The 13,800-nt window shown below is 52.4% G+C and overlaps 3 protein-coding genes across 3 annotated transcripts; 2 read left to right on the forward strand and 1 right to left on the reverse strand.

The window, feature by feature from the left end:
* Nucleotides 1-60: 60 nt before the first annotated feature.
* On the reverse strand, nucleotides 61-6,468 carry N7487_000023 (MYB DNA-binding domain protein; the record flags this gene model as incomplete). The annotated part of the gene is made up of 2 exons (XM_056867772.1): nucleotides 61-2,019; nucleotides 2,125-6,468. 2 exons carry the CDS (start codon nucleotides 6,466-6,468, stop codon nucleotides 61-63), a joined length of 6,303 nt encoding a protein of 2,100 aa, XP_056732556.1.
* Nucleotides 6,469-7,558: 1,090 nt separating this feature from the next.
* On the forward strand, nucleotides 7,559-8,796 carry N7487_000024 (deoxyhypusine synthase; the record flags this gene model as incomplete). The annotated part of the gene is made up of 3 exons (XM_056867773.1): nucleotides 7,559-7,777; nucleotides 7,848-8,648; nucleotides 8,725-8,796. 3 exons carry the CDS (start codon nucleotides 7,559-7,561, stop codon nucleotides 8,794-8,796), a joined length of 1,092 nt encoding a protein of 363 aa, XP_056732557.1.
* A 1,027-nt stretch (nucleotides 8,797-9,823) lies between these two features.
* On the forward strand, nucleotides 9,824-13,617 carry N7487_000025 (putative MATH and UCH domain protein; the record flags this gene model as incomplete). The annotated part of the gene is made up of 4 exons (XM_056867774.1): nucleotides 9,824-10,076; nucleotides 10,136-12,211; nucleotides 12,267-12,981; nucleotides 13,041-13,617. The coding sequence occupies 4 exons, from the start codon at nucleotides 9,824-9,826 to the stop codon at nucleotides 13,615-13,617; spliced, it is 3,621 nt and encodes a 1,206-aa protein (XP_056732558.1).
* Between the last annotated feature and the right edge of the window lie 183 nt (nucleotides 13,618-13,800).

Here is a 13,800-nt window from a genome sequence, read left to right on the forward strand (position 1 = left end):
GAACCCATTAGGGTCTTACACTCCACATGAATTTCATTCAAATCAATCGAGCCCGGGACCCTAGCGAGGAGGTTGCGAAGGCGGCGGTAGCCCGCCTTGCGCCGACCCATGGCTGTAGACACGGTGATGTGTCGGGGTGGAGACAGTGTCACCAAGCGATCCTGGGGGTCGTTGGTGGAGCGGTGGCATCGATCCGGGCGCGGTTGACTGGGGAGCATAGCCGCCGATGGTGCCTCCGCTCATAGAGGGGTGCAGAGCCGATGGAGGAGTGTATGAACGACCGAGGCTCGCCAGCGATGCCATTGACCGACCAGCTTGGGACTGGGGAGGAGGAGTGTTGTGCCCGTACTGGGAAGAAGCATTGGGTAGGTTGACCGGTGTTGAGCGGTGGGATTGCGGCTGATGTGACCCACTGACCATTGTTTGCACATGTTGTTGATAGCTGTGTTGCTGGACTGGATTTGGCGTTGCGGACTGACGCGGGTGCATACCATACAGGCTAGCCGAAGACTGTGCTGGCGTTGGTGGGTCTTGTCGCGATCCATATGCCATACTAGAACGCGGGCCAGGTGACGCTTGTCGATAGGAAGCCGGCTGTGAGGCCATATCTCGGGAGCCAGAGGCCATGGGTGGTTGAGCAGAGGCTTGGGAGAAGACGTTGGGATAGGCCGATCGTTGAGAGGCATTTGTTGGCGGGGGAGTCGGCGCTGGGGATGGCGCGGGAAGATTTGTCAAGGAAGATTGGCTCGGGGTTGCCGCGTAAGATGAATAAGAACCCTGGCGCCCGCGTTGCTGCTGCTGTGGTGGCAGGGATTGGGCTTGAGGCTGCGGTGGAGTTTGTTGCGCTCGTGGATCAAACCGTGCCATCCAGTCATTATTGGCTGACGTGCCCGAGCCACCATGAGGGGGCCCATAGCCAGGATACTCTGGGTAGCGAGACGATGGCTGATATTGGGTTTGCTGAGCGTAACTAGAAGGCTTTTGTGGCATACCTGACATAATAGTGTCTTCATGGCGAGGGGGTCCACTGGCCTGGTATACGGGCCTTGGATTTATGCCTGTGGTTGCGCCAGTGGAAGACAGAGTCTGCTCGCCGGCAAATCTTTTTCGCGGCTGGGGCTCTTCAGGTTCATCATTGAGGATGCTCATGATGTTAGATCGTTTGGCAGGTACTTGACGAGTTGCGTCTGGGGCAGGAGTAGCACTTGGGCGAGGGACATCCTTCACTGGGGACAACCCAGGGCGAGGCGACTGGGCTAGCCCCATAGGTTGGCCTGCGAGCGAGTAATAGGGTCTTTGGGCAAAGGGATCGCGGTGAACAGACGCAATGTCGAGTTCCGGTCTAAGCTGCTGGGTTGGCGAGCCGGGGGGCTGTGTTAAGCTGGGGTGACGTGAGTGGGTCGATGAAAGGAGAGAAGTTGGCTGCTGCGTGGGCATGTAGGTCTGTGCGGACAAAGGTTCCATTCGTGTCATATCCGATGGCATGGAGCCAGGATGGCGCGAGGAAATCGGTAGTTCTTGCGAGCGAGAAGTGGCATGGGGCAGTGTCGAAGAGTCTCGTCTTTCCTCTGTAAAATACCCAAGGCGTGGGCCCCCTTGGATGCGGTGGGATGGACCTCCCTGCGCGCGAATCGCGCGAGTCGACTCTTCAATTAGAGTTGCGGTAGAGGGCACTGGTGAAGCAGCGGAAGCCTGTGCCAGTGGCTGGTAGCGACCGGCATTCCGGTCCTTGTCGGACGGAGGTCGTCCATGCAGGGACATAGGCTGCGGTGAGACACCAACGGGCTTGCCTTTAGGGAATCGTATTTCATCGATCTCAGTCATAGGATCCCCATGGGGGGCAAGTGGACGAGGAATAATAGAAGACGGAGTGGCCTCGTATCGTCGCTTTGGCGCAACACTTGGAACAGGAAGCGGTCCTGTGGCTTCACCGCGAGCCTTTTTCTCCTCTGCGTCCGTTGCAATCAACTCAAAGTCTTTCTGGCCCGAGTCGAGGCGGCGCTGATAGAAGTTTTTGACCTGTATCATGCACGTTAGCCGGCTAGTCGCCAAACGAAAACAAGGGACATTGGGAAAGGCGGGGGAAGTAAGAGAAAACTTGGGACAAAAAAACCCAATACATACCATCACCGTTGTCTTGGTCTTCATCCAGGCCGAGATACCCTCGAAATCGCGACCAAAATGTCCCAGCAAGGCTGGGAAATCGCGCTGCTCCGGTACAGACCAGTAACTCGTTGGTTGCAAGGAGCCATACCCCGTCTCGAGCTGTTTAGCCGCCAGAGGCGGTTCAACTTCAGTAGACTCAAAGACATAAACCCCTTCTTTCGCTCGCCCGCGTCCCACCCTGCCTCGTGGCATTGGCGGTAAGGATTCTTTTTCGGAACGCTCTCGTTCCCTGGCCTCATACCCTTCCAAGATATGATCTGGGGCTAATTCCATTTCGCTTCCAGGATGAAGTGATGCTGGCGGTACAATCGGAGGCGGATCACCCTGTGGCACTGCAACCTGGGCCTTCGGATCCGGTTGAGCAGTGGTCTTCGCGCGCCGTCCACCGCGAGTACCTCCGCCCCGTCCGCCACGCCGAGTCGACGATCTTTCCACTGGTTCGCTGTCCTTGCCAAGTTGGCCCCGACGGCCAACTGGCGCGCTCTCTGCCTCGGCGGAATCCCCGAAAGTGGGCGCGGCTGCGCGTCGTGGACGACCGGTGTCTGTGACAGCTGGAGGCTCCTCCTCCCCAACAAAATCAGGTTTTACCACACCCAAGTCTGCGATGAGGGCGTTGGACTTCGGTCGTGGACCCTTTCGAGTCCCCTTGCCCCGCTTACTCCAGCGCTGGTTGAGCTTGGCCTTGTACTTAATCTCCTCCTTGGTGAGGTAATAGTGTACGATACACTGCTGGAAATTTCGACCAGGCAAAGATTCGGCAATTTTGCCCCACCGTTTTGGATGGGCCATGAAAGCGTCTGTAAAGATGATATGCTCCTCTGGGGTGAAGTCATTAGGGGGCGGCACAAAGCCGAAAACATCCAGAGCCCTGTCACACTCAATGGTGTTGTTCACATCTTTGTAGATGCGAGCCTTTACCTCCCGCGGTTCGAGCATATTCGGAATGATTGCTTCACGGCCCAAGTCGGGCCGAGCAGTAGCCATCTTGATTCGTCGACGTTCAAGCTCTTCTTGGGCGGAGATTTCGGAGGCCTTCAAAGCATTGAGAAAATCGAGCTCACTGTTTCCCTTGTATCGACGACCTTCACGGCCTTCTGGCATGGGCGCCGGAGTAGTTGGAGCCGTGGACGCTGGGAGAGAAGTTGGACCGGGGGTCATGGACTTTTTGTCCTTCATACGATCGAGCTCCCAAATAGCCATTCGCCAGAGCTTGTAGTGAGACACATACTCATCCCTAAGAAGTGTGTTTTTCCTGAAAGCCTCCGCTTGGACCTTTGAAAGTTCTGTGCTGAACGTGTCTCTGAGATGATTTTGGGTTGCAATGTTCTCATGGTATACATCCAAATCTGAGATGGGCGTTGGGGGACCCGACCGCAAGAATGGAAGACCTTCGACAGTAACCTCAGCAGGGGGTACCACGGGGGGGATGATAGTTTCCACGATTGGCTCTGGTTCGCGCCCAGGAAGTGTGGAAGCAAAAGAGACCACTCGTTCAGTGCTTGGATGATTGGTTACCTCATCGTCCTCTACTGAAGGCAAAGGATCCACTGGTCGATCTAACACTTGTTCGGCGCGAGGTTTGGGAGGGTGCTCAACCGTCTGTTCGTTGGCTACCATTCCAAGTAGCTGGATTTTAATCAAAAGAGCAACGATAGCCGAATCTTCCAAAGGTGATGGAGGCAATTCTGCTCGGAGTGACTCCATATCCTTTTCAAAGATCCGCTTTCTTTCATCAAGATACTCTTGCGTGAAAACAATGTTCTCCCCATCTTCCTCGTCACTTGAACCTTCAAAGTCTGGTATCAAGGCAGGTTTATCAGTGCCGCCCTGCTCGGAGGGTTCATTGACATCGGCTGTTTGAATGTCGGCGGCCGATGAACTGCGCCGGAGTGGGAGGGTCAATGATGGGGAAACAGGTGAGGGCTCTGTCGCAGGCTCATGGGGGAGAATTTCGCCACTCTCAGGCTCGTCTGTCTCAGGTGGTAATAAAGAGCGCGTGACTTCATTGGAAGGGGAAACGCCTTCGCTCTCGTCAATAGGCTCTTGTTTGGGCAGTGCATTAGGAAGAGAAGGTGTGCGGCCGTAGCCAGGTCGCACCCATTGTTTACTACCTTTACGGCCACGAGGGGAGGGAGCCTTCCATTGCAATGCTCGAGGGCCAGTTGGAATGTTGGACGATTTCATTCGAGGCGACATCGAGGGCTCACGGGATAATGCGCGTGGAGCAGGAGGTGGAATTCGTGCGAAAGTGGGGGAAGAGGTGAGTGAGTTCGACCTCCCGGCCCCAAATCCTTCGTTCGGTCCTATCCCAGAGTCTGGTCGAGTCATTGCAGCTGGAGCAGTGGGTGGTGAGCCATCAGGGAAATTGATAGACGGTTTAGAGAGGCGAGGAGGCGCAACTTGCTGTTTTCCAGCCTCCCGGGGTCCTTCAAGGCGGCTGCGAGGCTCAAAAGGCTGTGTGATCTCAGTCCTTTCCGCCTTGGGCCCTGTAGGAGGTTGGGCTGGCTGGTGTTGCGGAACTTCATAGCGGTCTCTCTCTGTGTGGAATGAAGAGATAGGCTCCGTGCGTGGATCTGAAGAATCTTTATTTACGGATGCATTCGTGATGGGGGCAGTCACCGAGCCAAAGGCAGGTACCTGGGGGGCGGCTGGAGGTGGTGAGTTCCGAGTGATAGGCCCAGGGCTCTTCATGGCGTCAGGGCGGACGGCGTCCGGTCGGGGAGCATCCGGTCGAGTATCAGGGTGAGGAGCATCCAGGCGAGGAGAATCCTGTCGAGCATCGGGGCGAACAGAATCCAGTCGAGTAGGTTCAGGTCGAGTAGGTTCAGGTCGAGTAGGTTCAGGTCGAGTAGGTTCAGGTCGAGTAGGTTCAGGTCGAGTAGGTTCAGGTCGAGTAGGTTCAGGTCGAGTAGGTTCAGATCGAGTAGGTTCAGGTCGAGTAGGTTCAGGTCGAACGGCATCGGGCCGAGTAAGATCAGGTCGAGCATCAGGGCGAACAGAGTCCAGTCGGTTAGGATCAGGTCGAACGGCATCAGGTCGAGCGGGATCAGGTCGAGCGGGATCAGGTCGAGCGGGATCAGGCCGAACAGCATCAGGCCGACTAGGATCAGGCCGACTAGGATCAGGCCGACTAGGATCAGGCCGACTAGGATCAGGCCGACTAGGATCAGGTCGACTAGGATCAGGTCGAATAGCACTACTTCGAACACCGACTGGGTCGTTTCGCTCGGAATCTCGCGTAGGTTCCAGAGCCGCAGTGCTGGGAATGGTTGAAGGTTTCCGACCATGATCCACTTGGGGATGGTCAGACAGGCGATCTCCTAGGGCGGGTGCAGGTCCAGGGCCGGGAGCTGTAGGAGGATGTGAGGAAGTGGTTGAACCGCTGGCTGCGCGGCTATCTGCTCGACTTGGGGGGCGGTCTCGTTTCCAAAAGTCCACTGGGCGATCACGGTCCTCGCGATCGGGTCGTCGGTTGTCCCAATCTTCGCGGCGGTCAAAGCGATCTCGACGGTCCAAGTCGCGATCTAATTCTCGATCTCGATCTCTCGGGCGTGGAAGGTCTCTGTCACGATCTCGGTCCATCATCCGATCACGATCTAATACACGATCCCGGTCCATGTCTCGATCTCTATCGCGATCCACCATCCGATCACGTCCACGCCACGGTTCGCGGGATCGACTGCGGCGACGGAAAAGATCACGATCATCGAGGAAGGGTGGACGACCACGACCGCGGCCTCCATCCCAATCACCGCGACCGCGTCCTCGCATGCCTCCACGGTGTATATGGCCACCATTAGGCGGGGGACCTTCTGGGCCTCCCGAAGATGCGGATATGATACTATCCCTCGAGTTACGTCGCATCCGAACCAGATCAAAATCGCGGCCTGGGAGCTCCCTTATATCCCGAAAGTCGCGTGTCGGGGATCTTGAGCGGCCTCGGCCAAAACCAATCCGATTGTCTCGGGGATCGAAATCACGATCGCGGCGAACCCAGTCCCGGTCCAGATCTCGGCGAAAGGGTGGTCCATCACGGTTATCTCGAAAGTCACGATCTCGGTCGCGGTCTCGTGGGTCTCGGTCACGAAAGTCACCACGACCATAACCCCTACCACGACCACCAAAATGGCCTCCACGAGGGGAATCAACAAGAGCCCGAGGACCACGCGGTGGATCTCTACCAAATGGTGTAGGTCCGTCGTCAGGACCACGAGGACCAACCGGGGGGCGACGGTCTCCAAATCGCTGCGGAGAACGGTCACGGGAATTGAACCCGGACGATGGGGGGAATCGGGAGGACATTATCGCGTCATGCTATCATGAAGCTATAGACTGGTTAGCGCTCCAGCACGTTCAATGTACAGTGCAAATGAGCCCAAGGCAGTTGGTATGCAGAATCCATCACATACTCAAAGATGGAGAACGGACACTCGGGAGGGTCTGCACGTGACAAGAAATGCACGGACCATATGAAGAATTGAAGAGCACGGATACCCGATCGGGTAAGGCGTAGTCTTGTTCAAGTTGGGAAGGAAAAAGATCCAGTATCACCTGGGCACGTTCTTTTTTTTTTTTTTTTCTTTTCAGGATTGCTAGGTTTGAGTCTTGTTAGATCAGACCAAAATGGATCATTCAAGTTGACAGACTGACAGATTCGAAGATAAGGAGATTGAACGTGGAAAACAGGAACCACTAGCACGTTGACAAGATCGGCGAAATCATGCGAGCTCCTTGCGCCGGATATTATGCAACACAAGAGTGATATGGGGGATGGAGAAATCGAGGTGGAGACCAAGCAGGAATATGAAGGAATATGTAGAAATAAGTTAGGAATATGTTTTGGAAGATGCGTTCGTGAGACTTCAAGGGGCTCGGCACTAACCCAGTTGAACTTTAGTGTGGTGGGGATGTGCCTCCTAAACTCTATCCACATTGAATGTCCAGGTGTTGTAGAAGAAAATATGTACATACATATATATATGTAGAAGTATAGATAATTATCGAGAAATAGAGAAATCCGTAGGAAGGATTAGAGTAGTAGAAATAGAACATTGAATATATGAGACTCTTTCATCATATAGACATATAGGCCAATGGTACAAAGGTACAGTGGTACTATGTATACAAGTAGTTAAATAGAGAAATATGCCTTAGGCAAAAAGGCACCAAGGCATTAAGGCACCAAGGCCCAGACTGATGCGGTTCCCCGCCGAATCCAAAAAAAAAAAAAAGATCAACTGCCCCTCTCTTTGGACTCCATACAAACTGATATTTTTTTGTTTATTTTCTTGTCTTCTCATCTCGCTAGACCATTTTGAACAGATTTATCTAGACTTTCTACCATTCTTCCTCTCTTTCTTCTCTTTCCTTCCCTCCCAATCCCATCGCAAATATGAGCGCCAAGCAGCTTTCGGCAGTCCCCTCCTCGGTGACCGACTCCGTCCTCCAGAGCTCGCAACCGGTCCCAGAGGGATCTCACGTAGTGAGCGGGGTGGATTTTGATAAGTTTCAAGGACGGGATATCACCGTCGCAGAGATGGTGGACAACTTGGCCCATACCGGTTTCCAGGGCAGTGCAGTCGCAGAGGCTGCTAAAATCATTAATGAAATGGTACGCCTGAGCATAACTGTCAATCTTTGAATCCTGGAATCCTTAGGGGCTGATGATCTGTTTCCGTTAGCGCGCTTTCCGTGATCCCGAAACGGGAAACAAAACTACCATCTTCCTCGGCTATACATCGAACTTGATCTCGTCCGGTCTTCGAGATACCCTACGTTATTTGGTGAAGCATAACCATGTATCCGCCATTGTGACCACTGCTGGAGGTGTGGAGGAGGATTTGATCAAATGTTTGGCCCCTACATATCTCGGATCATTCTCGACTCCCGGTGCTGGACTTCGTGCCAAGGGCCTCAACCGTATTGGCAACCTTCTCGTGCCCAACAATAACTATTGTGCTTTCGAGGACTGGGTGGTGCCCATTTTGGACAAAATGTTGGAGGAGCAGGAGGCTGCAAAGATTAAGGCTCGGGAAACGGGAGATGAGGAAGACGAGCTTCACTGGACGCCAAGCCGCATCACCGAACGACTGGGTCGTGAGATCGACCACGAGGATTCAGTTCTGTACTGGGCGGCCCGGAATGGAATCCCGGTATTCTGTCCCGCCCTGACAGATGGATCTCTGGGTGACATGCTTTACTTCCACACCTACAAGTCTTCCCCGCAACGACTCCGGGTGGATATTGTGGATGATGTGCGCCGCATCAACACCATGGCTGTCCGGGCAACCCGTGCCGGCATGATCATCTTGGGCGGTGGGGTCGTCAAGCACCATATCGCCAATGCATGCCTGATGCGCAATGGGGCCGAGCATGCGGTGTATGTGAATACTGCGCAGGAGTTCGATGGCAGTGATGCGGGTGCGCGGCCGGATGAAGCGGTGAGCTGGGGCAAGATCAAGACGGATGCCAAGTCTGTCAAGGTGAGTTGATCTATTGTTCTCTTTCCTATTTCGTTATTCGTTGGGCCCAAGCTAACTTTTATATTTTCTTTTTTAGGTCTATGCTGAGGCCACGGCGGTATTCCCTATGATTGTGGCTGCTTCATTTGCTCGTGCCGAATCGACCTAAAATTGATTTCGCTTTTATATCTCGAGTCTCGGTAAGACGGGACTGATTGCCAAGCAATGCGAGAACCCGCGGTCTAGAAATGGTTTCTTTTTCAAAGAGCCAATCAGTATCGCCCACCGCCCAAAAGTGATCCATTTTGAGTCAATCAAGGGTCTTTGATTGCGCAATTGTTTCAAGATAGGATTGGCTCCCGTACATTGTACCATCCGGTCGGTCTCTGTACAGGCGGTATAGGTACGTTGATCGGCCTGATACGCTTATATGCCTAATGTGCCTGATATGCCTGAAAACACAACAGTTTTCCGAGGCTCCCCGATAACCAGGGATAGAAATTCCCAGTGGCAAATGGGGAGAAATTGAGCCGAGTCGCCACCCAATGTTCCAAAATTGGCATTTCCAAGGTTAAGAATATTCCCCCTGAGTGGGTATCAGGATCGGCACACCGCTAGACTTCAGTCCGGTATATAGCACTGTACAGGGTGTAGAAGTTGAATGTTAGAATACAGATCCCTGATATAAAGGGCTCCAAGCCTATATCGTAGGTAGTCAGTAGTATATGTATGGATGCATATACCTAGGTCCTCTTGGGTCCTCTATAGTTTATAGGCCCTAGACCATCGTATGTTGTATACAAAGACCCACTCGGCAACTTCCCCCGGACTCGTTCTCTTTTTTCTTATCTTTTTTCGTTTTTTCTTTTTCGTCTTTTTCGTTCTTTTCGTCTTTTTCAATTTCTTTTTTTTTTTTTTCCCTATCCCCGACTTTTCTTCTTCTCTTCTCTTCTCTTTCTTCTTCTTCTTCCCCCTTATTCTGTAATTCATTCGTTTTCTTTTCTTTCTCAACCTAGATATCTCCCGGACCCCTTCTCCCCACATCTCCAGGGCTCCGCAACCTTCTTCTTATCCGATAAGCCCTTATCAATACTTACACCCGGGGACAGTTGGGAAGATACAACTTGCTTGCGCTTTATATATTGCTGAAGGACATTCGTCGGAATTGTTTGGGGGGGGTTCCAAATTCGCAGGCCATGGATCCCTTACCAAATTCAGTAGTCTCTGGGAATGAAGAGGGGGATACAACGAGAACGGCAAATACAGAGACCGAGTCATTAAACCAATCCTCCGAATCGTCACCTCCAACTCCCCACCCAGTGACAATCTTGCCCTCGGAAGAACTGGAACATGCATATTGGGCAGAGTACGAGGAGGATACAACCATCCCAGATGAAGACGAGATGAAAGAGATCGACGGCGGCGATTCGGATTACAGTGCCAGTGATCGTAGGTTAATTGTATAAACAAATCCACAGAACATACAGTATTTACTAACCCCATAACAGACAAATATTGGGAAACCAACTTCTTTCGGGATTTGGAAGATCCCGAGTACATTCCCACTGAAAAGGCCCGCCTTACGTGGACGTTCAAGGGCGTTCGGGGCACCCCTGATAACCCCAATCGTGAAAAAGTCATTCGCTCCCCACCAGCATTTGTTGGGGGATATTGGTGGCGAATCAAGTTCTACCCTCGAGGAAACAATGTCAATGCATTGAGTGTCTACCTCGAATGCTCCACCATAATGCCTGCTCCAGAGGGCAAGCTTCCTGAGACGGAATTTACGGTCCGTCGGGGCGCAGCCGATGCCTCACTGGATGATAGCGCCCCGGAGATTCAAATACAGACGGGAGCCACGGACGACTCGATGGCGTGGTTTGAAAATTACAAGTCTCAATATCCTGCGACCAGGAACAACACCCAATCCGATCATGGAGCGTTGGACTCTTGGCGTGTTCCCGCACAAGTTGGTGTCATTGTATACAACCCACAAGAGCCACGCACTGGGTGGATGCAGTCTTCCTGCCATCAATTCAACGCTCATAACCTGGATTGGGGGTGGACATATTTTCACGGTCCATGGGACCAAATCCATTCACGCCGGCGAGGTCAACACCGTGCCCTCCTGAACGACGATACTCTCTCGTTTGACGCATACATTCGTGTAGTGAACGACCCCACCAAGTCCCTCTGGTGGCACCCGAGTGATTCCGAGCCAACTTGGGACAGCATGGCCTTGACCGGATACCGGCCTCTGGGTGACTCAATCATCAATCACAGCCCAGAGGTAGCCGGGCTAGCCTCGTGGCTACACATTGCTCCATTTTGCAAGATCATTCAAAGTATTGACGTACTTGAACATCTTACTACTCCCGATGCTAGGCCGAAGCCTCTATGTGATGCTCTTCAACGGCTTCTGTGGCAGCTTCGCTGCCAGACACTCTCCCCGAGCTATGTTGATACTGACGGCGTGACGAGCACTTTGCGCAATCTGCATGAGTTTTCGAGCGATGTGTCCGAATTTTGGGAGCGCCTGCGTCGCAACTTGGAGCTAGAGCTAAAGGGAACGGATGCCGGCAAACAATTCGCCCATCTCTTCGACAGTCCCGTTGTATATGCTCCTTCTGATGGTGAAGCCACCGTCAACCTGCTGCCCACTGACTTTAACTCGCGACTTTACATACCAGTCGATCAAGCCAAGTCTACCTCTGAAGCCGTTGGTGAATATTTGAGCGCTAAGCCCGGTCGTTGGTCGCTTCCGTCACTTCTCCATGTGGAGTTTGGCCGCCATACTCTGGACAAGGCCAAACGTTGGCAGCTGCGGTATGACAAAGTGGAGCTGAACGAGGAACTAAACCTAGCTCCGTGGGTGGTTGATGGCCAGGATAGCAAATATGTCCTTTATGGCTATATCGTTCATCGTGGGCGTCGCACGTCGGGCAAGTTCTTTAGCATCCTTCGCCCGGCAGGTCCGGGTACCACATGGCTAGCCTTTGACGATGGTAGTGATAACCGCGTGGAGTGCTTGACCCAGAAAACAGCCATGGGTCCACACCTTGGTCTGGATCCTTCCCAGGCTGTGGATCACAAGAAGGGCCATGACGTACCTGTCGTGGCAATGTATATCCGCAAAGATATGATATCGGAGCTGTTGCCTGGTCCCCAGGGGCCTTGGGAAGTTTCTGAGACCTTGAAACAATATTTTGAAACAGGCGTGTACCACACTGGTGACAAGCCTGCAGATGATGTCCAAGTTGAGGTTTATTCGCTTCCCCAATATGACCAGCTGCCCAGCCTGTTTGACTCCTACGATCTCATGGCACAGGCCAAAGCGGCAAACAGTGTCATGTACATCACTTTGCCCCGCTCATCACGTTTGGCAGAACTACGCAAAAGAATTGCTATTTGGAAGTCCTCAGGCTCTGACCCCATTGGTCCCGAGCGGGTTCGTTTCTGGCAAATCGGGAACTCCTTTGCTCAACCTGGATCATCGTTGGCGTTTGATCGCACTATGGATTTGAATGTTCCACTGGATCCTTCATTGGGCACCATACGGTTCTGGATGGAAACCATATCAGAGGGTACGTGATTGCATTTACATTTATTTATAACCATCACCCCGCTAATCTCCAGCAGAGGACGCTCAATTTTTCGCCATTCCAGACCTCCCTGCGGTTACCGCTTCAGAGGATAAGCCGGATGACCTGGTCATCGACAACCCGATACACGAAGCTTCTGAAAATGCCTCATCTGTGGCCGAAGGAGATGCCGTGGCTAGCTCGTCGGGAAATTCTCACCATGAGGATCCTAATGCGTCGGATACCGTCAACTCTATCATTGATGATATATCACTGCCTCCATTAACCACATTGTCTTTAGAGAATGATGCCACTGCTACTGAAAGGACAGACCAGGAAGTGGTGTTCGCTGCTGTCGCTACCCATGAGCAACAAGACATGGCTGCTGTTACGGCAACTCCGTCGACAGAAGCCACAAGCTCCGCTCCTATATCACCTTCCGAGGATGAATCTTCTACACGAGAAGTGGTAGCTCAAACACAGACTGAACCTGAGCTCAAGTTGCCTGTTGGCCATACATACTACTTCATTCAAATCTTCGATGCGGACAATCAAGTGCTTCGTACCGTGGGGTCATTTTTCTCCAAGCTTGATGCCAATGTCAAAGTGTCCATCCGACGACACTTACGGCGGCCTCTTCGTCAAGACTTCCTCATGTGGAAACGAGTCGATGGTGCTGCTGTTACCGCTGTGTCGCCTGCTGACAGCTTCGATGATGTGGTAGCTCCGCACGGAGCATGTTTCATCGTCGGGGATAAGTTGACCAAGGACAAGTAAGTACATACATATCTGGTTTTTCAATGTTTAGTTCTTTGGTTCTAACAGAAGACAGGCGTAATCAACTTGCTTCATCGGGATTGTTCACCAGTCCGGACCGTCTGGTTCAGTACCTGTGGGCCGATTCCCGTGGTCATCCAATCCAAGGTTTTACTGGCACTAAGACCATTGAAGCCACTTTCACAAATGACTACTACAGTGGTCAATTCTTGAAGGGTTATCACCACGGTAGAGGCAAGCACATCTCTAGCACAGGCATGATATACGAAGGCGACTTCGTCTTTGGCCGACGCCACGGCCAAGGCAAGCTAATTTACCCTACCGGTGACTCATATGACGGTGATTGGTTTGAAGATGTATGCCATGGACAGGGTACTTACATTGAGAAGACGACAGGCAACAGATATGTCGGCGGTTTCAAGGATGGCAAACGCCACGGCAAGGGCATTAGCTACTGGGAGGTGGCCGACGCAGAGTTGGATCTGTGCCAAATCTGTTACACTGAAGAAATGGATGCAGTCTTTGCCGAGTGTGGTCACCTTTGTTCCTGCGTGACTTGTGCGAACCTCGTGAGCCTGTGTCCGATGTGCCGCAAAGAGGTCAAGAAGGTGATCAAGATTTATCGGGCATAGAGTATTGGAGTATAGACGGGATGTTCCCAACTTGGTTTTACTTGGTTTTTCAGCACTTACATTGATTGGTTTTAGCGAACGGTGATTTAGGATATGTGGGGGAGTGATGCGATTGATTTTATATATACTCCCGAGCTCTCATTTTTTGGGGTTTATATATGTACACATACTACTGATATATTT

The sequence above is a fragment of the Penicillium crustosum genome, assembly GCF_028827405.1.
Source record: "Penicillium crustosum strain IBT 35664 chromosome Unknown utg000001l_segment0_segment0, whole genome shotgun sequence".
NCBI classification, from domain to species: domain Eukaryota; kingdom Fungi; phylum Ascomycota; class Eurotiomycetes; order Eurotiales; family Aspergillaceae; genus Penicillium; species Penicillium crustosum.